The sequence below is a fragment of the Passer montanus genome, unplaced genomic scaffold (assembly GCF_014805655.1).
Source record: "Passer montanus isolate IOZ18808 unplaced genomic scaffold, ASM1480565v1 scaffold86, whole genome shotgun sequence".
Classification (NCBI taxonomy): Eukaryota; Metazoa; Chordata; class Aves; order Passeriformes; family Passeridae; genus Passer; species Passer montanus.
This window is the reverse complement of record NW_024373923.1, coordinates 2,710,339-2,733,188: the sequence shown is the minus strand read 5'-3', so window position 1 is coordinate 2,733,188 and position 22,850 is coordinate 2,710,339. Positions and strand designations below refer to the sequence as shown.

Here is a 22,850-nt window from a genome sequence, read left to right as displayed (position 1 = left end):
GGTTAAATATAAGTATAGAACATTTCTCCCATATACAAACTCTTGTTAGCCGATTAATTATTAAGGTGCTCAGAAGTGTGGATGAAAACAGAAGGTACAGTAGATCAGTTGTGTCTTCATCTATTTACACAGAGTTGCCTGCTGACAGCAGCATCCTGCACAGAAGCTGGGGGTGAAGAGGCCAGTTTTGAACCTCGTGCCACAGGAACTGCTGTTTTCTTCACGAGATCCTTGTCAGGAGGAAAGCCAGTAGTGCTTTGATTCCTTTTCCAGCAGCAGAGGTGGGTGGGAGCCCTTGCTGGGCCCGCGTGGCTGGTGGTGCAGTGTCACTCCGTGGGACAGCCCGCTCCCAGCTCTCCCTGCTGGAATTCTGCTGGTCTCATGGCAGCTGTCCGAGGCAGGGCTGGCAGCAGCACCAGGTTGTTGCACTCAAGTGCATCCATGGGCCCTCCCAAGTGCTCGGAAAGCTCAGATCCCCGTGCATCCCCTGCTGCACCCCGTGCAGCCGAGGGGAGATTTTGGTGTGAGAAACCACAAACTTAGCAAAAACTTTGTCTTCTCCTCAGAAAAAAATAAAACAAATCCCCAACGGCCCATACTTTGTAGGTCAAATTTCTTCCCCATTAACATTGTCAGAGAGTTATTTTTTTGTCTGATGGCCAAACTCTACCTCTAGTTCCGTTCTGATGGCTGGCATCACTTTGTGCCATACCTGTACTCACACAGGTGCCTCAGAGGGGCTCAAAGTTTGGTGTTTTGGGAACCTGTCCAACCAGGAGGGCATCTGACCATACTGAAAATGTTAATTTCGTCCTTGTCATTTCAAGTTGCTATAGAAAAAGAAAGGAAAGGAAGTCTATTTGACTACTGTTTGCAAACCTACCATGTACTGTCGTTTTTCCCCTCGTACATTTAAGTTTCAAACAGGTCCCAGAGATCGCAAGGCAAGATTGTTAAGGCAGTGTAAGAAACTCAGTATTTCATCCGCACCTCTCGATCCCCTTAGAAGCACTTCTAAGGCATCAAGGGGGGGCGTGTGGTTTGTGCTTGCCTTTCCCAAAAAGGCGTTTGGTGCAGTGTGGAAGGGGATGCTCAGGGAAGCTGCACGGCCCCGGAAGGAGAGGGAGGCGCGGGGCGCTCACCACCGCTCCTTCTGGAACACCTCAGCCTGCACCATGTCCCCGGCGTGCTCCGAGATGCAGGCCCCGTTGATCTCGTTGAGCTTGTTGTCCGGGAGCTCCTCGGGCTTTGTGCAAAGTTTCAGCGCCCTGGAGATGAAGACGTCCAGGTCGAACTCGGGCTCGGTCTCGCTGCCCACCGCGGCGGGCTCCTTGCGGAGGCGGCGAGGGGACGAGGGCAGGCTCTGCTCCTGCACCTCCGGCAGAGAGCCGGGGCACTCCAGCCCCACCTGCGTGCTCTTCACCCACTGGGCAATCTCCAGGAACAGGTTGGAAGGCTCCTCTTCCAGCGACAGCTCAGCTGCGGGCGCTATGGTCGCCCTTTTCCAGTGGGATAAATCCAGGATTAGCTTGGGCTCTGAGTAGTGGTGGGGCTTGCTGTCCCTCCACAGCAGCTTGTCCAGGTAGGAGGGCGACCCCACTTTGTAGTCGCACGATTTCCCGCAGTCGGCGTCAAAGACTCGGTCCATGGAGGAGTGGGACAGCTCCAGGAACCTCTCCGAGCTGCTCTGGGAGTATTTCCGCGGGTCGACCTGCGCCTCCTCGGCCGCGCCCTCGGAGCCCGCGCGCGGGTCCCGCTGCACCTCGTCCATCTCGTGGTGCTTGTCGTGCCTCCAGTCCAGGTCTGAGGAGAGGCTGATGTGGTACCTGCCAAAGACACGCTGCTGTGAGGCACGGGCAGCCCCAGCACTGCTGCTGGCCTTCTGCCCGCTGCTTTCGCCTTTCTGACAGCACAGATAGCCTGCTCCTCTGCCAAATTGTCAGGGGGGCAATAATTTTTATTTATCAAGAGCCTGAGATGCAGGAATGAAAGCCCAACAACCAAACCAAGTGGCCCCTTCCTTTAGATGTCGATCATCTCCCCTCCACTCGGGTTAAAACGTGAATAACACCATGAATACCCAATCTGCCCTCGCCCACACACCTCGGTGAGCCCTTCCTGCTTGGTGACAGAACAGTAAAAGACATGAACTTCAAACTGGCAGAACCAGAGGACACAGCCTTAAGCTGTGCCAAGGGAAATACAGGTTGGATATTAGGAAAAAGCTTTAATGGCAAGGGTGATAAAGTTCTGGAATGGCCCTGGGGAGGTGGTGGAGTCCCCATCCCTGGGTGTGCTTAACAAAGCCTGGATGTGGCACTGGGGGCCAGGGTTTAGTTGAGGGGTTGGGGCTGGGTTGGATTTGATGATCTTGAAGGTCTCTTCCATCCCAGTGATTCTGTGATTCTGTGATTCTGTGATTCTGTGATTCCGTGATTCTGTGAGCAGCCCCACTGAGGCTGGCCATCACCAGTTTGTTCTGATGTCAAGGACCCAGAGCATTTCTGGAGGCTCACCTTGCTCAGTGGCAGCTCTCCAGCCGGGTGAAGTCCCTGACTTGCACGTGCCCGACAGCACCCAGGGCTCTCCAGTGACACCTGGTTCACTGGTTCCTAACTGAGCTGCCTGTAGAACACACTATCCCAGCTCCTGGGACCTGTCACAGCACCCAGCTGCTCCTCAGGCGTCCCTCAGCACACGGCCACAGCCACCTGCTGTCCCCAAAGCAGCTGGCTGGTGCTGCAGAGCCACAGCCTGGTAGGGGATGTCCCCAGCTGGGGGCAGACAGCCCCACTCAGCCCCCTGAGTCACACCAAGGAAGGTGACAGCAGCTGAGCTGCTGCTCTGGGGATACCCTGGAGGTAGATATCCTGCTTCCAGCCCTCCTCCCTGCCTGAGTGAGACCCAGTGGATCTGGAAGGTGAGGATATTTAACTGTTCTGCAGGGAGGAACAATGCTGCAGACATCCTCAGCCAGTTCATCCCCCACAGCCACAAGGAGCTCCACAGAAAACTGAACCTTTTTAATTCTTAGCTGCTTATTTTGTCCTGCCTGCTCCAGTGCTGGGACTGGCCCAGTGATGGGGGAATCACCTAGAACGTGAGAGACTCAGCTCAAGGCCTTGAGCTGTGACAAACTTCCAGCAGGGCTTCCAGCAAACCACTTAAAGGTCAACACAATTCAGGATTTTTGACGAGGCCGCCAATCTGTGGCCTCTGGGGTTATGCACTTTGAAAAGTGGTGAATATAACACTCCAAATCAGGCCCTGTCCCCAAAAGGTACAAGAATTACATTATTTTGTACCTGTACTACAGGTACAGAGGGCAGAGGGAAGGGCTGCAGGGCCACTTAAACCCACATGAAGACAAGCTAGGCTGTGAGTAAAACCAAGAGCAGAAAGGCGCTCAGCAACCAGGGCGTGCAGGCTCAGCTTCTGGTGCCTGTGGAATCCAGGATGAGCCTCTGGGCAGCTTGGGCTGGAATTACAACATGGCAGGGAGAAGGAAAAGCAGGCGTCTCCTGGGTCTGGAGCAGGCGAGGTGGAGCCCAGCCACCCCGAGGCTCACCAGCCCAGCCCTGCCTAAAGCCCCGCAGGCAGGGCCTGCCCTGCAGCACGGTACCTGTCCCAGTTGGACATCTGGCTGTGGCTGGCCTCCATCAGCAGGATGTCATCGATCTCGTCCTCGATGCGGAACGGGTGCTGGGACACCGGCTCGTCCTCGGGGCACGAGTAGGGGCTCATGTAGGGGTGCTGCAGCCCCATCTCGGCCGTCAGCCGGTCCATCGGGTTAAACGTCAGGATTTTCTCCAGAAAATCGATAGCTGCCAGGCACAGACAGACAAGCTCAGCCACTCCTCAAAAGCAGGGCAGCTCCCTTGCCACGGCGAGCCCCCCCAGCAAATCCCCCTGCAGCGGGGGGTGAGTTAAAGGCTGCCCCCAGGTGCACCCAAGCCAGCTCAGGGGAGCTGTGAGCCTGCAGGGGAGCAGCCTGCAGCCCCCAGGAGTCACCTCCTGCAGCACAGCTGGGGAACGACTGCGAGAGCACCCTCACACCTGCAGGACAGCCAGGGTGGCACACACACCCAGGGCTGCAGCCCCAGGGCTCAGCACACAGCTGGCATCTCTCTCCCCCCAGCACAGAGCTGGCATCTCACCCCAAAACGGCCTCTGGAAGGCCCTGGCGTCTGCCTCCACACCCTCAGGTCCGTTCAACAAGCACGCTGCGTTTCAGACAGCTGATTTCACCTCTTAGGCCCCACTGGAGTGGATTAGATTTGCTGCAACTTTTAAAAGCCTTTGGCGCGACTGATGCTATGAAGGTATTTTGCCCATTAATGTTTGAAGAATTCTGAGTGGCTAAAATGATTTTAGAAAGACTGTGGAGCGTGAACTCTTTCTGTGATGACAGGGAATTTAAGTGCAATTAAACCTAAATGTAGAGGGCTTGCTGTGATTTCTCTGATGAGTCCCTTTACTGAGGTTATGTGAAAAGGTAAAATCCTGTCACTGAAGTTGTTGCTTGTCCAGTTGATTCTTTCATGGGAAAGTCCCCTTGAGTGTAGGCAATAAAAATAGGAATGATGCCTTTCTTCAGATCCAGCTTTGTATTGAAACCTCCAGGAACATCCCTGGAGGTGTAATTGTGTGGATGGGACAGCTTCTGTAGGGACAGAACCCCTCAGCAGGGAGGACAGCCACACCTGCTGCCCCAGAGCTTAAACATTAACCAATTTCTGACTGTCTCCCTGAGATTACCTCATGGCTTGCCTCATTGAGCAGGAAGGAATCAGCTGCTCCGTAAGGTCACAAGAACACATTACGGGTTATATATTGTGATGCACACGGGCCAGCGAGGCAGGAAGATGACAATGAATCATGTACAGGGCACGGGTGACCTTTCCTGCTGCAGCCACGGCAGGGAATAAATCTGCTGCTGCTGGCTGGGGGCTGGCACGGCCCCAGGTACCCCTGGCCCATGGATATTGTGTCACCAAGGCCAGGCACGGCACTTCTCACAAGGAAAAGTCACTCCAGAATGTGAGCCAAGCCTGGTCCTGACCTCTTCCCAAAAGCAGGTGGCCAGGCCTGGTGTAACCCTCAGAAGGAGCTCAGGAGAGCCCTGCTGGTGCTCCTGGCTGTAGTGCCTCAGGAGCTGTTAGTGGAGGAGAAGGCTGTCCCTGGCTGTGCTGCCCAGCTGTGCTCAGGCCAGAAGCAGGGAGCAGACAGGGCTTGGAAAGAGCCTCTGGGCTGAGCCCTCGCTCACAGCTCGGGGAGACACACGGGGAGCCAGGGGTGTGCCTCCAAAGGGCCTGGGAAGTGTGCTTCACCCTTGGGAGCCACCTGCGGGCACGGCGCAGCATCGTGAGAGCTGTCCTGCAGCAGGGCCCGGGGACAGGCCACTGTGAGGGGACAGCAGTGGGGACACCTGAGCTACAGGGACGTGCAGCCTTGTCCAGCCTCAGCCCCCGTGGCACCCCAAGGAAAGAGCGCCGAGGACAGAAGCCCTGCTGGGCCAGTGGCCACCACGGTACCTTCACTGTCCACCTCGGGCAGCAGCTTGCGCAGCGGCTTCCGCACCTCCCACGTGCTGTTGATGAACATGGGCATCACCTTCAGCAGCTCCTCCTTGTCCTCCTGGTGGATGACGGGGATGGTCTCCAGGATCAGCTGCATCTGCTCCAGCTCGTGGCCCCCTGAACGGGAAGAACGAGACGAGACACAGAGGTTAAACTGGGTATTGTCAGCTCCAGGGGTCCCCAGGCTCCCCCTTTAAAGGATGCAGGTGTCCAACCCCAAGAGGAAAGGTGTTTTCTGACCAGCTCCCAGCAGCTGCTGGGCACCAAGTCGGGCTCTGGTGGTGACAACCCCACGGCTGCCGTGTGCCATTTCAGTCCTTTTCCTCCAGGACACATTTATCCCTGCTCAGGGCTGGCTGCCCGTCAGTGAGAGGAGAGCAGCAGAGCCAAGCACAGCACCCCGTTAGTGAGCACCATTCCCACTCTCCAGACTCTCTGGGATGCCACCAAGCGCTCCGTGGGGATTCCCAGCCTCCTGCGTGGGCAGAGCAGCCTGGCAGGAACACGGAGCTGCGCCCTGGAATTCCTGCCTGCCAGGAGGGCTGGGTAGAAATGCTCTGTCCTCAGAGGCAGGGCCAGCACGGAGTAGCCTGGGGCAGCCAAAACAGGGGGAGTTTTGGGCTACCAAGCCCCTGCTGGCCCAGGGGTGGATCTCAGGCTGCTGCAATGGCCAGCAGCACCCATCCCATCCACGACAAGGAAAGTGAACCTCATCGATGGCCAGCAGGGAGGAGGGGAGTGCCCCCCACAGGAGATGGGCTCTGCTTGCTCTGAGGCAACCCTGCTCCCGTGGAGCTCCCTGGTGTCTGCAGGGGCTGCCCTGCACAGCCCAGAGCTCCCTGCGGGTCAGCACGAGTTTTCCAGACTCACACCATGGAGCTCGTTGGAAGCCAGGGCACAGGGAGTGTTCCTCTGCCTGCCCTGAGGGGTCCCGACCCTCAGGGAAGTACTGCCTTTAACCTTCGCCCACGGAGAGGGCTTCCCAGCCTTTGGGATGGACTGGAGTCCACAGGGCTGTGAAACAGACGATTGAGAATAGTGTAGCTTGTCACAGGGTGAGAAATCCAGAGTTTTGGGTTTTTAGTGTAAAGGTAGATAGGAGGTAAGATGGATGATCTTGGGCATTGTCTGAGCTTCTTCTTCTTCTTCTTCTTCTTCTTCTTCTTCTTCTTCTTCTTCTTCTTCTTCTTCTTCTTCTTCTTCTTCTTCTTCTTCTTCTTCTTCTTCTTCTTCTTCTTCTTCTTCTTCTTCTTCTTCTTCTTCTTCTTCTTCTTCTTCTTCTTCTTCTTCTTCTTCTTCTTCTTCTTCTTCTTCTTCTTCTTCTTCTTCTTCTTCTTCTTCTTCTTCTTCTTCTTCTTCTTCTTCTTCTTCTTCTTCTTCTTCTTCTTCTTCTTCTTCTTCTTCTTCTTCTTCTTCTTCTTCTTCTTCTTCTTCTTCTTCTTCTTCTTCTTCTTCTTCTTCTTCTTCTTCTTCTTCTTCTTCTTCTTCTTCATCCATTTCTGCAGTGCTGGTGGCACAGAGGGATTGGCTGTGGGAAGTGCAGTGCGTTGTGTCCTCAGTGCAGAGGTTACGTGGACAGACAGAGGATTAGTTATTGGTAGAAAGGTAGAAATAAAGTACATTTTAAGAGTTAATTGGATAAAACAGCTTTAAAAGACCTTGAAACTGTACATCTTGTGACCATTTTGCTGTCTGGTGCAGAGAGCATGCAAGTTTCTGATAAGATGACAATAAACAGCAACCTGAAGACCGAAAAAAGTCCCGTGTGTCTCTCAGTCCTGGCACAGAACTGTTTAAAGGAGGTTTCCCCCCATCAGGGGAGCTCAGGGGCCCAATGAGAGCAACGCCGAGAGCGCTGACCCCCAGCACAGCCCCCTTGGGCAAGGGTGGGGACGATGAGAGATGTTGGCAAACTCTCCTCCCTTCTCCAGCAAAGTGTGGTGGCCACTCTCAGGGCAGAGCTGTGACACAGCAGTGAGCTCAGGCAGCCCCACAGTGGTGCTGACAGAGCCCAGCTGGCCACCAGCACCACACACAGCCACTCAATCAACGAGACAGAGCAACAGGAAAAGCAGAGAAGACAGAGGGAGAGACGCCCTTCCCATATCAATCCTGGGCAGATTAATTCCCTTTCCTACAGAAGAACTAATTTTAGGCCACTCAGAGATTCACAGCGTGGCTCCAGGGGAAACTAAAGATATCTACCAGGAAATGAACACCTTGTTAGCCTGGCTAATTCCCCAGCTGTGATCAAAATTATAGGGTGATAAAAGTCACAAAGCCTTTGTGGCTTTTCCCTCAGTGCAGCCCCAGCCACTGCTCACTGAAGATACCTGGCAGCCAAGAGACACCGTGTTTAGTCACACAAAGAAGCTGCTAATGCAGTGCTGGAAGCCTTGAATTATGGCTCTCAAGAAACCCCATTCTCTTCCATTATCCGCTATTTATGGAATTCCCAGGGCCCTTTTTCTGAAGGTATTAACTCCTGAAAAGGAGAACACGGACCGGTGGCAGAATAAACGCGGCAGGCTGTTGTTACACAGGGGGAGAATGAGGAGCTCTGCACCACGTCTTGGAAAAGAGAACCTTCTCCAGGCTTGCAGCCAAGCCTCAGGGAAGAACGCGAGCCCTGGAGCAAGCCCTGATCCCACGGGAAAAGCCCCTGTGCCATCTCTAGCTCTTGGTCACAGCCTCACTGCGAACCCCATGCAGATCTGCAAGGACAGATCTCTCCTCCTTTTTCCTCCTCTTTTCTCCTTTTTCCCCATTTACTCCTGCTTCCACCGCTGCTGCTTTCGGTGGAAAAGACACAGGAGGGAGCTGCAGCTGCTCAGCCACGGACACTCTTCCCTGTTTTCTGTGCTGCTGGGGAGCTCTCCCAAGGGCTGCCAGCCAGGTTCCAGCTGCTGAGGATGCGCTGCACCCCGTGAGCTGTGGGACAGCCAGGTTGGCTGTGCCCCCCAGGGCTCTGCCAAACCCAAAGCACCCAGGGAGGGGGCCCTGGGAGGGGCTGGGGTCCCTTTTGGCTGCACATCCAATAATCCATGTGGAAGAATGGAAGCAGTGAGTGACATCTACAAATAACCAATCACCTTCACTTACCTGCCTTGCTTAAGCACCCCAGATGGACTACTGAGTTAATTATATTGATTTATGCTGAGCACTCAATTTAAACTGCACTCTCAAGAAACCACTCACCCAGGGCAAGGGGCTGCTGCAGGCTGGAGGCTTTCTCTGAACTACTCTGCTGTCATTTCCCTGGCACCCAGGGCTGGCTGGCACCCAGGGCTCTGTGACGGTGTCACCTGCAGCTCTGTGAAGCTCTCACCCTGCAGGGAGGGAGGCTGCAGCTGACTGGGGGCGAGCTCCTTCTCCAAAGCAAAGAGGAGAAGAGCAGCAGCTCTGTGAATTCATGTTGCTGCGCAGGTGTTTGTGAGTTTTAGCTGCTCTGAGGGGCTGGGATATGTTCTCCTCCTCCTCTCTGGAGAGCAGCAGATGAAAGACACCACGGGCACCCTGCCTGCTGCCAGGCTCCTGCCCTGGCCCTGCTCTACCTGCTGGCACAGGAGGAGGCCAGGAAAAGGGGGCAGCGGCCAGAACCTCCCATGACAATGACATATTTTCAAAGCCACCCAAAAGGAGCTGACATTTTGAGCTTGGCTTTGATCCCCACCCACTAACCAAGCACGCTGCCAGCACCTGGGGATTATTAAGTGATTTCGCTGGGCTGGAAGGCAGAGAATGAGGGACGCTCGCAGCGTGTGCCTGGCTGAGCCCAGGCTGTGGTGTGCCAAACCCCACCTCTGATCACCAAATCACCTCAAATCACCTCTGGTCTCCACCTGCTGAGGGCTCAGGAGCCAGCCTGGGGATGCTCCTGTGTGGAATGGGGCAGCTCACCCAGGCAGAGGACAGATAATCCCATCCCAGGGCTACTTCTGCCCCTGCCTCACCATGAAATGAGCTTAAAGCACCACCCTGGATACCTCAGTGGGATCCACAAAGAGCAAAAAGAAACCCAAGCTGGAGCTGAGAGAAAAAAAAAGCACAATGTGAAAAGCCAAAAAAGCTTGGGAGCTGTGCTGGTGGCCAGGAGAGCTCAACAGGCAGCTCTTGTTTTGCTGTTTGATGTCAGGAATAAGTACAGAGACTGCAGCATCTCCCTGCACATGCATGTGCAGATGCCCCTGCTCCTAGAACATTTCCCAAGGAAACACCAGGAGCAGACAGGTTAAACACACAGTTTTCAAAGCTGAAACCCCTGGACTGGAAAGCTTTGGTGAAACTGGGGAAGAAGATAAGGAAGGAAAGGGAGGCAGTTTTAATGATCTCTTCATAAGGGTACTGACTGATTATCTTAAAGCTTTCACAAAAGAAATATGGAAGCTGCAAGCAGGAGTGGGGAGGCAGCAACAGAGCAGCTGCAACCGAGTCTGTGGAGCTCAGCAGTGCGCTGAGATATCTGTGAGGGAAACCTCCTCCATTATTAACGGGTCTGGTTATTTATTTACACAGCTCTGCAAACGGCTGCTCAGCAAAGGCGTTAAACCTGGTCATCCAGAGCCCTGCCAGCACGGACAGACAGCCCAGGGGAGCTCTGGGCTGCAAGGGGAGCAGCTCCTGCAGCAGGCAGAGGGCAGCTGCTCCGTCCCTCAGCCCATGGCTCCGTGTCCCAGCTTGGGAGGCACAGCTCTGCTCCCGACACAGCATCTTTGGGGCCCCATTAAATACATGTTTTCTTCTCAATAATGTCAGAGCTGAGCTTCAAATGCTGCATTGATAACTCCTTGCTGGGCTTTTGTTGTCTTTTCCTGCATTTCACCATTACAGCTGCAATTTGTGCTTAGAGGTAAATCCTAAAAATGGGTGGCGGCATTCAGATGTCTTCCCTCAAAGGAAAGAAATAGCTTGGAGACACCAATCACGATCCAAACCCATGGCACAGAGTACAAACCTGCTGGAACAGGGCACCAGTATCTCCTCTCCCCACACAGCTGCCGGGCTAGAAAGCCTCGGAATTGGGCAGCAAGGAAAGAGGGAGGAAAAAAGTGAATGAACAGGAGACAGAAACCTACCAGCGAAGAGCATCCTCCCGGTGAGCATCTCGGCCAGGATGCAGCCAGCTGCCCACATGTCGATGGCTTTGGTGTAGTTGTTGGGCGACAGGAGCAGGCGGGGGGAGCGGTACCACTTCGTCACCAGGCCTTCAGAGAGGTACCCCTGGAACAGCAGGGACAGGGCTCAGCACAGGGACAGGCAGCAGAGCTCCTCCATCCTGAGCAGGGACAGGGCTCAGCACAGGGACAGGCAGCAGAGCTCCTCCATCCTGAGCAGAGAGGGCTCAGCACGGGGACAGGCAGCAGAGCTCCTCCAGCCGCCCCGGTCCCTCCCCGCTGCAGCCCCTCCGCAGGGAATCCTGCCCCCGTGCCTGTGCTGCTGCCCGGGCCGGCTGGGGCTGGCTGCCCCGCGGGAAGCAGGGACCCGGGGCACACCAGTGGGGACAGAGGCACTGGCTGCTTGTCACCATGGTATTGCAGCACCGCCTGCACAGGACAGATGGCTTCGGCAGCGCAGACCTGCGGATCACACCTGCCCGAGTCATTCCAGGTCACCCCTGCAGGATGCATCCCACATCAGCACGGGGACAGGCAGCAGAGCTCCTCCATCCTGAGCAGAGAGGGCTCAGCACGGGGACAGGCAGCAGAGCTCCTCCATCCTGAGCAGAGAGGGCTCAGCACAGGGACAGGCAGCAGAGCTCCTCCACCCTGAGCAGGGACAGGGCTCAGCACGGGGACAGGCAGCAGAGCTCCTCCATCCTGAGCCGAGAGGGCTCAGCACGGGGACAGGCAGCAGAGCTCCTCCATGCTGAGCAGAGAGGGCTCAGCACGGGGACAGGCAGCAGAGCTCCTCCATCCTGAGCAGAGAGGGCTCAGCACGGGGACAGGCAGCAGAGCTCCTCCATCCTGAGCAGAGAGGGCTCAGCACGGGGACAGGCAGGAGCTCCTCCATCCTGAGCAGGGACAGGGCTCAGCACGGGGACAGGCAGCAGAGCTCCTCCATCCTGAGCAGAGAGGGCTCAGCACGGGGACAGGCAGCAGAGCTCCTCCATCCTGAGCAGGGACAGGGCTCAGCACGGGGACAGGCAGCAGAGCTCCTCCATCCTGAGCAGAGAGGGCTCAGCACAGGGACAGGCAGCAGAGCTCCTCCAGCCGCCCCGGTCCCTCCCCGCTGCAGCCCCTCCGCAGGGAATCCTGCCCCCGTGCCTGTGCTGCTGCCCGGCCGGGTGGAGCCGGCTGCCCCGCGGGAAGCAGGGACCCGGGGCACACCAGTGGGGACAGAGGCACTGGCTGCTTGTCACCATGGTATTGCAGCACCGCCTGCACAGGACAGATGGCTTCGGCAGCGCAGACCTGCGGATCACACCTGCCCGAGTCATTCCAGGTCACCCCTGCAGGATGCATCCCACAAATCCCAATCCCCTTCACGTGAGACATTGTCCAGGAAAACAAAAGGGTCAGGGAGGATTGCTGGCAGAGCACAGAAGGAAAGCCTCCTGTACCAGCAGCTGTCTTATGGGGAGCAGAACTGTCCAGGGCTCTCAGCCAAGACTCCTAAAACATGATCCCATGGGATAACTGGGAAAGCCCTTAAGGGGAGCACCTAGCTGATGCAGGGATGGGAAACCCTGTTCTTCCTGCACTGAGCCTGAGCCTTGCCCAACAAATCACCTCCCTTCCTTGACACAGGCTGCTGTGGATCTGGCAAGGTGAGGGCAGCCCCAGTGCCACTGTGCTGTGAGGATGGTGAGGGCAGCCCCAGTGCCACTGTGCTGTGAGGATGGTGAGGGCAGCCCCAGTGCCACTGTGCTGTGAGGATGGTGAGGGCAGCCCCAGTGCCACTGTGCTGTGAGGATGGTGAGGGCAGCCCCAGTGCCACTGTGCTGTGAGGATGGTGAGGGCAGCCCCAGTGCCACTGTGCTGTGAGGATGGTGAGGGCAGCCCCAGTGCCACTGTGCTGTGAGGATGGTGAGGGCAGCCCCAGTGCCACTGTGCTGTGAGGATGGTGAGGGCAGCCCCAGTGCCACTGTGCTGTGAGGATGGTGAGGGCAGCCCCAGTGCCACTGTGCTGTGAGCATGGGGGGGGCAGCTCCTCAGCCCAGTGCCACTGTGCTGGATGTGGGGATGGTGTTTGGGATGCTTGACCCAGTTCCACAGGAGATGCTCCCAGCAGCATCCGTGGGACAAAAGCCACCCCCTCTCTGAAGCAGGGCCCTCCTGCTCCTGAGCCCACCTGGGGGATTTGTCACCAGAGCCAGGTGCTCACAGTCCTGCTGGAGCCAGGACGTGTGTCCTAGCCTGGAAATAACCCTGGCACCTGCAGGGACCCCTCACTGCCACACCAGGGCTGGGCATGGATGGTTATTGCACCGGGATAACATTGGAATATTCATAAGCAGCCTTTTCTATATTAAATATAACACATTAACAGAAGGAGGTAGATTGAAATGCAGCAGGAGCAGCAAAATAAAATTAAATTATAAAGCCGAATTGCATTTAAATGCCACAAAGCATTTGGAGAACGTAAAAATGCAATGACAGCATGAACACAGTTCACATAAAAGCCTATTTGAAAGCTCCATCCCTACTGATTTAGTTCCAGAGACCGTTTTCAGCTGCACTATGCCTGGAGTTGTGCTGCACAGCATTTCCTGGAGTGCTGTAGGATGCATCTCTCCACCTAAACACGAGAGCAGTGCACCACCACAAACACCACGAGGTTGATCACACTCCTCTTCCCCCAGTGCAGGTTTTCGTGCCAATTCCCAAATGTGCGAGTCATCAAGCTTTTAATCATAAAGGGCTTGCTTTTAAAAGAACATTTTAATTTTGGCCTTCTCATGATAAGTTGTAATGCAGACTGATTAGCTAAGAAGTTTCCTTTAATGCTGTTATATTTTTGCTAATGCTGCTCAGTCAGAAACAGCAAAAAAACCCCCAGGCATCATCAGATCAAACCACCACCTCTCAGCTACTGCAGTTATTCCCAACAACAGAGACGCTGGAATTTATTGGAGGATCCGAAGAAAATAAACTCTGAGGGCAGTAATCCAGGGCAATTCTTAGCTGGAGCCATTTCTTCCCTCTCCCAGGGAAGGAGTGCCACCCTCCTTGTGGATTTAACACTGCTCATGTGTTTCTCCTCTCTGACAGCAAGGAGATCTGAGTTCTCGGGGGTGTCTGCACCATGCAAGATGCATGAGCGATACGCTGCAAATATCTCAAAGTCACAACAAGCCAAACATTTTCCTCCCCTCACTCCTCAGAGAAAACTCCCTGCAAAAACTCGCCAAATGGACACATCTTTGACCTTCCTGCTGCCACGCGAGGCTCCTGGTGGTGGCTAATTCTCACTGTGATTAATGCTCCCCCTCGCCCTGGCTCTGACTGCCATCTCCCCACTTCCATCTGCTGGAAAACCTTGGATCGCCCACCGCACGCCCAGGAAGGACCCACGGAGAGGAGGAACCTGCTGCTGCTCTCCATCACCCACTCGAGGTCCTCAGTGGTGGGACCTCAGAGCCACCACTGAGGATCCCACCTCATGGACCCACCACTGAGGATCCCACCTCATGGACCCGGGGCATTCCACACTGGGCTCTGCGTTATCCCTCCTCTTCCTCGGGGTGGAATATAGGGAGGAGCGGTTGGAGGTTTGGGAATGGAGAATTTCCAACCTGGCTGGAGGTCCTGCACAGCCTCGAGCAGCAGATACAGCCCCGGCACCTTCCCCCGGATAAAACCTGGGCTAGATCCCTGTTTCCAGAGAACACCGAGCTCCTGCCCTGCTGCCTGCAGGGAGTAACTGCAGTCCTGTGGACCAAGAGGTTCCAGGGAGAAATGGCACCGCAGCTTTGGGATCCAGGATCCCCATCCCGGGATGAGGTCACTGCCATGGACAGGACGCACTCGCACCTGGGCTGGGCACGGACTCAGCCCCGAGCTGTGAGCCAGGCTGGGAGCCCAGGCACTCCTGGCCATCACCTGAGCGAGGCAGGGCTCCAGGCTAGGATTTCACCTTTTTGTAGATTCAACCAGACAGAAAGTGCGAGAGCCAAAGCGTATTAATTAGTTCTAATTAAGATGGAACATACATCTTTGTGACAATATTCTGTGGATTCAGCACAGCTCTTTCTGCACTGAAGAATCTCTTTAAGAAACAACATAATGGAGTTAATTGAAAAACAGAAGTAGTTTCGAGTCTAAGACCTTCCACACTATTTTTTTTTCCCCTGTGATTTTCAAGTATCATTTTCCTGCTTCTCCTCTTGTCCTCCTGCCTGTGTGTCAACAGCTCAGGCAATCTATAAAGGTGATGAATTCACTACAGGTAGGATAAGCATCAAGTCGTATCAAACAGCACAGCAAGGGGAGTGGAAAGCAAAGAGAAATGGATGTTTTTTCAAATTCCTTACACAACACATATTTTGCGTTTTGCTTGTAAACACCAGAAGGGGAAACAATTCCGGGCAGGTGCTGCTGCATCCCGGTGTCGCTCTGGCGACAACACACTGAACCTGCCCTCCGTGGGTGCTGAGGGAGTCTGGCACACCCCGGCAGCACACGGGGAGCACTGAGCTGCTCCAAAACCAACGCCATCCACCCCCAGGGCTCCTCCCCGGAGCCGGAGGGATCCAGGGGCCGTGGGAGTGCAGGATCCACCTCCTGCAAACCGAGCAGCCCCCACGCCGCAGCACAAGGCTTCTGCCAGGTGTGCCCCACACCAGAATCCACCTTCCTCCAGCCAAGAAGCCGCAGAGGGGCAGACCAGGTGCTCTCAAACTGGAGATCCATCAGGAGCCAAGCACAGCCTGTGTATCCGTGCAGCCAGCCACAAACACAGTCAGGATTTCTGCTGCTGCACTCTGAGGATCCCACCTCATGGACCCACCACTCAGGACCCCGCCATTGCCTCCCGGGGCATTCCACACTGGGCTCTGCGTTATCCCTCCTCTTCCTCGGGGTGGAATACAGGGAGGAGCGGTTGGAGGTTTGGGAATGGAGAATTTCCAACCTGGCTGGAGGTCCTGCACAGCCTCGAGCAGCAGATACAGCCCCGGCACCTTCCCCCGGATAAAACCTGGGCTAGATCCCTGTTTCCAGAGAACACCGAGCTCCTGCCCTGCTGCCTGCAGGGAGTAACTGCAGTCCTGTGGACCAAGAGGTTCCAGGGAGAAATGGCACCGCAGCTTTGGGATCCAGGATCCCCATCCCGGGATGAGGTCACTGCCATGGACAGGACGCACTCGCACCTGGGCTGGGCACGGACTCAGCCCCGAGCTGTGGGGCCAGGCTGGGAGCCCAGGCACTCCTGGCCATCACCTGAGCGAGGCAGGGCTCCAGGCTAGGATTTCACCTTTTTGTAGATTCAACCAGACAGAAAGTGCGAGAGCCAAAGCGTATTAATTAGTTCTAATTAAGATGGAACATACATCTTTGTGACAATATTCTGTGGATTCAGCACAGCTCTTTCTGCACTGAAGAATCTCTTTAAGAAACAACATAATGGAGTTAATTGAAAAACAGAAGTAGTTTCGAGTCTAAGACCTTCCACACTATTTTTTTTTCCCCTGTGATTTTCAAGTATCATTTTCCTGCTTCTCCTCTTGTCCTCCTGCCTGTGTGTCAACAGCTCAGGCAATCTATAAAGGTGATGAATTCACTACAGGTAGGATAAGCATCAAGTCGTATCAAACAGCACAGCAAGGGGAGTGGAAAGCAAAGAGAAATGGATGTTTTTTCAAATTCCTTACACAACACATATTTTGCGTTTTGCTTGTAAACACCAGAAGGGGAAACAATTCCGGGCAGGTGCTGCTGCATCCCGGTGTCGCTCTGGCGACAACACACTGAACCTGCCCTCCGTGGGTGCTGAGGGAGTCTGGCACACCCCGGCAGCACACGGGGAGCACTGAGCTGCTCCAAAACCAACGCCATCCACCCCCAGGGCTCCTCCCCGGAGCCGGAGGGATCCAGGGGCCGTGGGAGTGCAGGATCCACCTCCTGCAAACCGAGCAGCCCCCACGCCGCAGCACAAGGCTTCTGCCAGGTGTGCCCCACACCAGAATCCACCTTCCTCCAGCCAAGAAGCCGCAGAGGGGCAGACCAGGTGCTCTCAAACTGGAGATCCATCAGGATCCAAGCACAGCCTGTGTATCCGTGCAGCCAGCCACAAACACAGTCAGGATTTCTGCTGCTGCACTCGTGGGAGCCGGATCAGCTCCTGGTGCAGATGGGGGCCTCAAAATAGCAACAAGCCCAAGCTTTTGGAATAATCCTGGAGCAGCAGCAAGCTCCTGCCTCTTCACAGCAGGGTTTTTAACCTCATTTTATAAAATGCAGGTCGGGCAGTTCTAGGAGGGGCTGTGGGAGACGCTGGGTTTGCGGGAATGCTGCTCCACAGGAGGACAGGAGATGGGCTGCTGTGCTGGCCCCGGCAGCGTGACAGCTCTGGTTTTGGGAGGGCAGAGGGCGTTCATCTCAGGAGTACAGATGATCAGTGGTGTTCTCGGAGGCCAGGGCAGAACAAACGCGCTGGGGTCACAGCGGGGAGGTCAGCACCAGCTGCATGGGCGGCTGCCACGGGCTGGACACGGAGGGTGGTCCTGGCCACAGGAGCACGCAGCCCCACACCTTCATCTGCCCTGAACTCCTCCTCACCACCACCCCACTGGGAATTCTGTCATTTCATGGGTGGACTGGAAGCGATCATGCTTGTGCTGGACAGCAAGTACGGAACTAAAGGAGGACTTCAAAGCTTTGAAGATGGTCTGTGAAGTATTTACCACAACAACTCCCCTAAAAGGGCTGACACATCTCCATGGGGTGGAGTTTCTGCCAATTAATCGTGTAATGAATGCTGCCAACAGGAAAGGGAGAGCAGGTCCTCTTCCATGGATGGATGGATGGATGGATGGATGGATGGATGGATGGATGGGTTGGAGATGGGCAGCAGGCCCAGGAGCCTCTGCGGACAGACTGACAGGGACAGGGTCACGGGGGCAGGCAGGGCCCCACAGACAGAGGGAGCATTGCAGAGGATTCCGGTGGGGAAGGTTGGATGAATGCATTCCCCAAGGACATGAAGGGGAGCAGGAAATGCCCAGCTTTGCCTGTCCTGCACGAGGATAAGGACCTTGTGGAGGCTGGGAATGCTCCTTTCTTCACCTCCAACCCCCCTTTGCTCACCATTTGGGCACCGAGGTGCAGCGCCAAGTGTTCAAACCACAAACAGCAGCGGCCAAGGAGAAAGGCGATAATGTGGAGATGCTCCAGAGGGATAAACTCCCAGGGATAAAGGGAGCATGGTGGAAAAGAGAGGAGCCTGCACAGCTGGGTGGTGAGAGTTTTGGGGAAGAGACAGGATGAGAGAGAGACGTGGATGAACAGGATCAACTCCTGAAGGTTCTCTCCTGCTACACCTGCTACTGTGTGCCCTAAAGAAATGTCGGCAAGTACCCGAGCCTAGAACCTCACCAGTCCGAGGCAGGGCTAAACTTGTCAGCCTGGGCAGCCTGGGAAGGTGCAGACTGAGATCTGGACGTGGCCCTGGCAGCTGGAAGTCCCTGCTGTTTGCTCTGGAGACATTTTAGACAAAGAGATGTCCCCATGCTGCTCTTACCACATGGAGAAAGGTATGAGCAGCAAAACCAGCCAGACATTGGGAGAGACAGAGCCAAAGCTGCTCTGCTTCGCAGCTGGGGCAGCCAGCTCCTCACTGTGCCTCAGGGCATCCCCCAGGGATGGGCAGCTCTCCCGTTTCTCCCCTTCCCACCACGTTATCCCAGCTCAGCATCCCCCAGGGATGGGCAGCTCTCCCCTTCCCATCACGTTATCCCAGCTCAGCATCCCCCAGGGATGGGCAGCCCTCCCCTTCCCACCACGTTATCCCAACTCAACGTTTGGCTGATGAAAGTCACATAAACAAGACATCTTGCCAGGCAAGGGCTATTATTCAGGTGGGATGTGTACTCCAAGCTGTGTTTAAAATTCTGCTCACAATCCAGCGTGGTTCATATTTGCCATTTTAACACTCAGCAGGATGCTTTGGGGTTTGAGAAACATCGGGTCAGAAGAGATGTGACCTTTGAGACAAATAACACCACAACCTGCAATCGTTTGTGTTAGCAGAGCCCAGCCATTAGTGCAAGCGCATTCCAGACACAAAACATGCCACGAGAAAAAAATCCATGCACTCAAGACGTCACACAGCAAAGGCTCTCAGGAAACCGTGAGGACAGAGGTGCAGCTGGTTTAGACAGAGGTTTGGATCTGCAGGGTCTTTGGGGTAATTAATTGCCCAAAGGCTGCAGGATTTTATCTGCTCCTGGGCTGGCAGCACTAGCTCTGTGCTGTGAGGTGTTTATTAACCTGCTCTGCTAAAGTGGGTATTTATTAAAGGCCCTCAATAGCTACACCTTGGGCAGTCAAAGCCTCCCAGAGGCCTCACCCAAGGTGGATGATGGTCATGATATTTTCACACAATTGTAAGTTTTGTCTATTTACGTATCAGGAGTTAATCCTTCAATTACAGCTTCAGGTAATGAAGTCACACACTCCCAGTTTGCTCCCCACAATTTACTTTTGTTTATACTTTTTGGGGCCTGAGGCTGTAAGGTATCCTTGGATCTCAGGCCTAGAGGGACTGTTCTTCCTGCTCAAAATGTGAAGACAGTATCCAACACTTTATATGGAGTTTAGAGCTATGCATTAAAGCAGTATACAGAATCTGAAAGATACAAAAGCTAAAATGCTAGGGCATCGGGGGTCGCCAGGGTGGAGTCCCCACAGCCTCAGACTCGGGATGCTCCACTGCTCTGCCTCCTGCTGCTGCCTCCTGCCAGAGCACAGGGCTCATCAATCTGAGCGCGCCTTGCAGGAGAGCAGAGCTTGAAAGAGAAACGGGGAACGGAATTGATTTCTCTGAGCCATCTCTGAAGTGCTGGACATCAAAGGCAGGGCTGACCCACACCCCATCCTCTGTAGCCCTGGCAGACCCAGCCCTGCTGCTGCCTGACAAGATCTGCTGCTGCCATGATCCCGAGCAGCATCCAGCTTTCTCTGCACACTCAGATGGGATTTTCTGCACTGATGCTCCAGCCTCCCACCCCGTGAGGAGCTGGAGATGCTCGTGCAGTGGCTTCTGGCAGAGTTAAACCCCAACATGAAGCTGCAGCCCTTGACAGCTCCTTCCACTGCACTGGCTGTTATTGAGGCAACAGAGGATTGCTTAGAAATAACAATAATTCTGCAGCAGACATGAACAGGTGACTCCTACCCTGATCCCCTAGTCCCTGACAACACGATGTCCCTTAAATCAGAGACTTTCTGTGTTCATGTAGCCTGCCTTGTTTGCAGGGGTTTTCTCTGGGACTTACCTGACTTTAAACAAACAAATCACACGTCTGAAGAGCTGGGAGCCTCTTCCTGAGCTGGGCCATAAATAATGAGTGAGGAAGGGAGCACAGAAAGGGCAGGCAGAGTGACAGGGACCCGTGCTTGCTTCCTGCAGCCTCATTCCTTTTCCCCAGGCTCTGTTTCTCCCCACAGCCCAGACTGATATCCAGAATAACCCCAACATGAAGCTGCAGCCCTTGACAGCTCCTTCCACTGCACTGGCTGTTATTGAGGCAACAGAGAAATAACAATAATTATGCTTAGAAATAACAATAATTCTGCAGCAGACATGAACAGGTGACTCCTACCCTGATCCCCTAGTCCCTGACAACACGATGTCCCTTAAATCAGAGACTTTCTGTGTTCATGTAGCCTGCCTTGTTTGCAGGGGTTTTCTCTGGGACTTACCTGACTTTAAACAAACAAATCACACGTCTGAAGAGCTGGGAGCCTCTTCCTGAGCTGGGCCATAAATAATGAGTGAGGAAGGGAGCACAGAAAGGGCAGGCAGAGTGACAGGGACCCGTGCTTGCTTCCTGCAGCCTCATTCCTTTTCCCCAGGCTCTGTTTCTCCCCACAGCCCAGACTGATATCCAGAATAAATCAGCTCAGGATCATGAGATTGTCTTTTTGTCATCCTCTGCTGCTTCCCTTCCCAGAGCAAGGGACGGGAACTCAATGGTAAGTGCTAAGTGCATTTAAACCTGTTAAATCTGTTGTACAACAACAGACCCATGGGGGACCCCAGCCTCGCCCACGGACACTAGAAAACAGATTCTATCTCATCTCACAACACCAAAGAGTGGCTTTAACCAGAAGCCAGCTGCAGGCCACACCGTGGCTTTGTGCTCTCCCAGGAACACGTGGAGCCTGATGGAGCCTCCGCCACATTCCTCCACTGCTCAAGGGCTCCAGCCTGGAAGGCAACCTGCACTTCACATCTGCAGCTCTGCTCAGGATCCATTAGCATCAGGACTGTGTGTTACAGAGCCTTCTCACCCATTATCCCTCCCTCCCACGCTGCCTGCCCGCTGTCAGCACTGCAGGCTGCCCCGGCCACTCACGCTATTGTTCCTCCATGACACACCGAGTGCCAAACAGCAAAGAACTTCATGTGTCATTTGGATCCCGACCTCAGATGAAAGGGTTTGGCTGAACCTCAAAGACCCACTCCTCTCCCCCTATGTTAAATGAATGCAATTCAAATGAAATTGGGTTTTTAAGAAGCTGGTTGGCACCGAAGCGAGGACAAAGCCCAGCAGAGTGGGTGTGGACATGCCAGGTCCCCTCTCCATGTGGTTCCAACAGCTTGTGCTTTTTAACAGCAGCAGACCAAGAAACACAGAGCTTAGTCATTTGAATAAAGCAAGCAAACACACGCCTCCCCACAGTCCACTGCTGAGACAGAGCAAAATACCTGAGTGTGTGTTTGATACACGCAATATAAAGCAATGCAAGGCAGCTGAAGGGCTCTCAAACCCTTCCCGTGCCCTCTTTGCAGAGCCCTGGGGACTCGGGCAGAGCTCAGCGCATGGCCTGTGCCCAGAAAACATGGCAGAACAGGCTGGACAGGGCTCTGAGCAATCCCACCTAGCGGAAGGTGTCTGTGCTCATTGGTGGGGGGTTGGACTGAATGAGCTTTAAATGTCCCTTCTCACCCAAACCGGGAATCCCTGGACACAGGATTGGGGAATCACGGATTGGGGCAGAGTGGCCACCAACAGCAATCACCCAGCAGGGTGAGAAAGAGAAACAGGGAAAGGAATTGCTGCCCAAAGAGGCTCCAGGAGCAGTTCCCCTGGAAGATCCCAGCCACATCACCCACACACTGGCTGCCTCCTGCGCTGCCTACCTTGTGCGAGTAGTGCTGGTCCACGATCCTGGCCAGGCCGAAGTCGCCGATCTTCAGCACCAGGTCCTCCGTGCTGATGAAGATGTTGGCCGGCTTGAGGTCGCGGTGCAGCACGTTGGCCGAGTGGATGTACTTGAGCCCGCGCAGCAGCTGGTACATGAAGAGCTTGGCGTGCTCCTCGGCCAGCTTGCCCTGCTCCAGCAGCCGCGCCAGGTCCGTCTCCATGTACTCCTGCACGATGTACACCATGTTGAACTTGAAGAAGTCCCCGCGCAGGTGGGCGCCCTTGGGGCCCAGCACCTCGTAGACCTTGACGATGTTCTCGTGCTCGAGGCGGCGGATGATCTTGATCTCTCGGAAGGCGTGCTTCACGCTGCGCGCATCACCCAGGGTCAGCTTCTTCACGGCCACCTTGCGGCAGCTGCGGCTGTCCAGCGCCGACAGCACCAGCCCGTTGGCCCCGTAGCCCAGCGGGCGGAAGTTGACGAAGCGGCAGCCCAGGTCGTAGCCGTACATGCTGGCCAGGCAGTCGCACTTCTCTGCCATGGCGCTCTGCCCGCTGCTCCGCGCTCGTCACTGGGAAAGCCGGGAATGCGCCAGGGCCTCCAGGTCAGAAAGGCAGCTGGAGAGCAGGGCCCTCATCATTACGCACAGGTGCCCGGGGAGGGGGCTCGCTCTGAGCCCGGCGCTTCAAGATGACACAGGGTGAAAATAAATCTGAGGACACACGCAGAGAGAGAAATAAAATGTTTTAAACTGGGTGAGAAATCAATGGACTTTCTAAGGAGAGTAGAGAAATGCAGCCTGGAGATCTCTATCAAAGAGAGATCCATTTGATGCCCGTGCCTTGCCCATATCACAGCTTGCTGAAGGCTGACCATGAGCTAAACTGTGACCTTTCAGAGGATCATCAGTCATCCCCTCCCAAGGCATGCAACACCACCAGCATTTTTCAGCTGCTTAATT

The 22,850-nt window shown here is 54.9% G+C and overlaps 1 protein-coding gene across 1 annotated transcript; it reads right to left on the bottom strand.

Moving 5' to 3' along the window:
• Nucleotides 1-1,105: 1,105 nt before the first annotated feature.
• MAPK4 (mitogen-activated protein kinase 4) lies at nucleotides 1,106-22,596 on the bottom strand. Its single transcript, XM_039733356.1, has 5 exons — nucleotides 21,885-22,596; nucleotides 10,655-10,799; nucleotides 5,535-5,696; nucleotides 3,623-3,824; nucleotides 1,106-1,826 (listed from the first exon to the last, which is right to left on the bottom strand). The coding sequence occupies exons 1-5, from the start codon at nucleotides 22,428-22,430 to the stop codon at nucleotides 1,139-1,141; spliced, it is 1,743 nt and encodes a 580-aa protein (XP_039589290.1). The 5' UTR covers nucleotides 22,431-22,596; the 3' UTR covers nucleotides 1,106-1,138.
• Nucleotides 22,597-22,850: the final 254 nt, after the last annotated feature.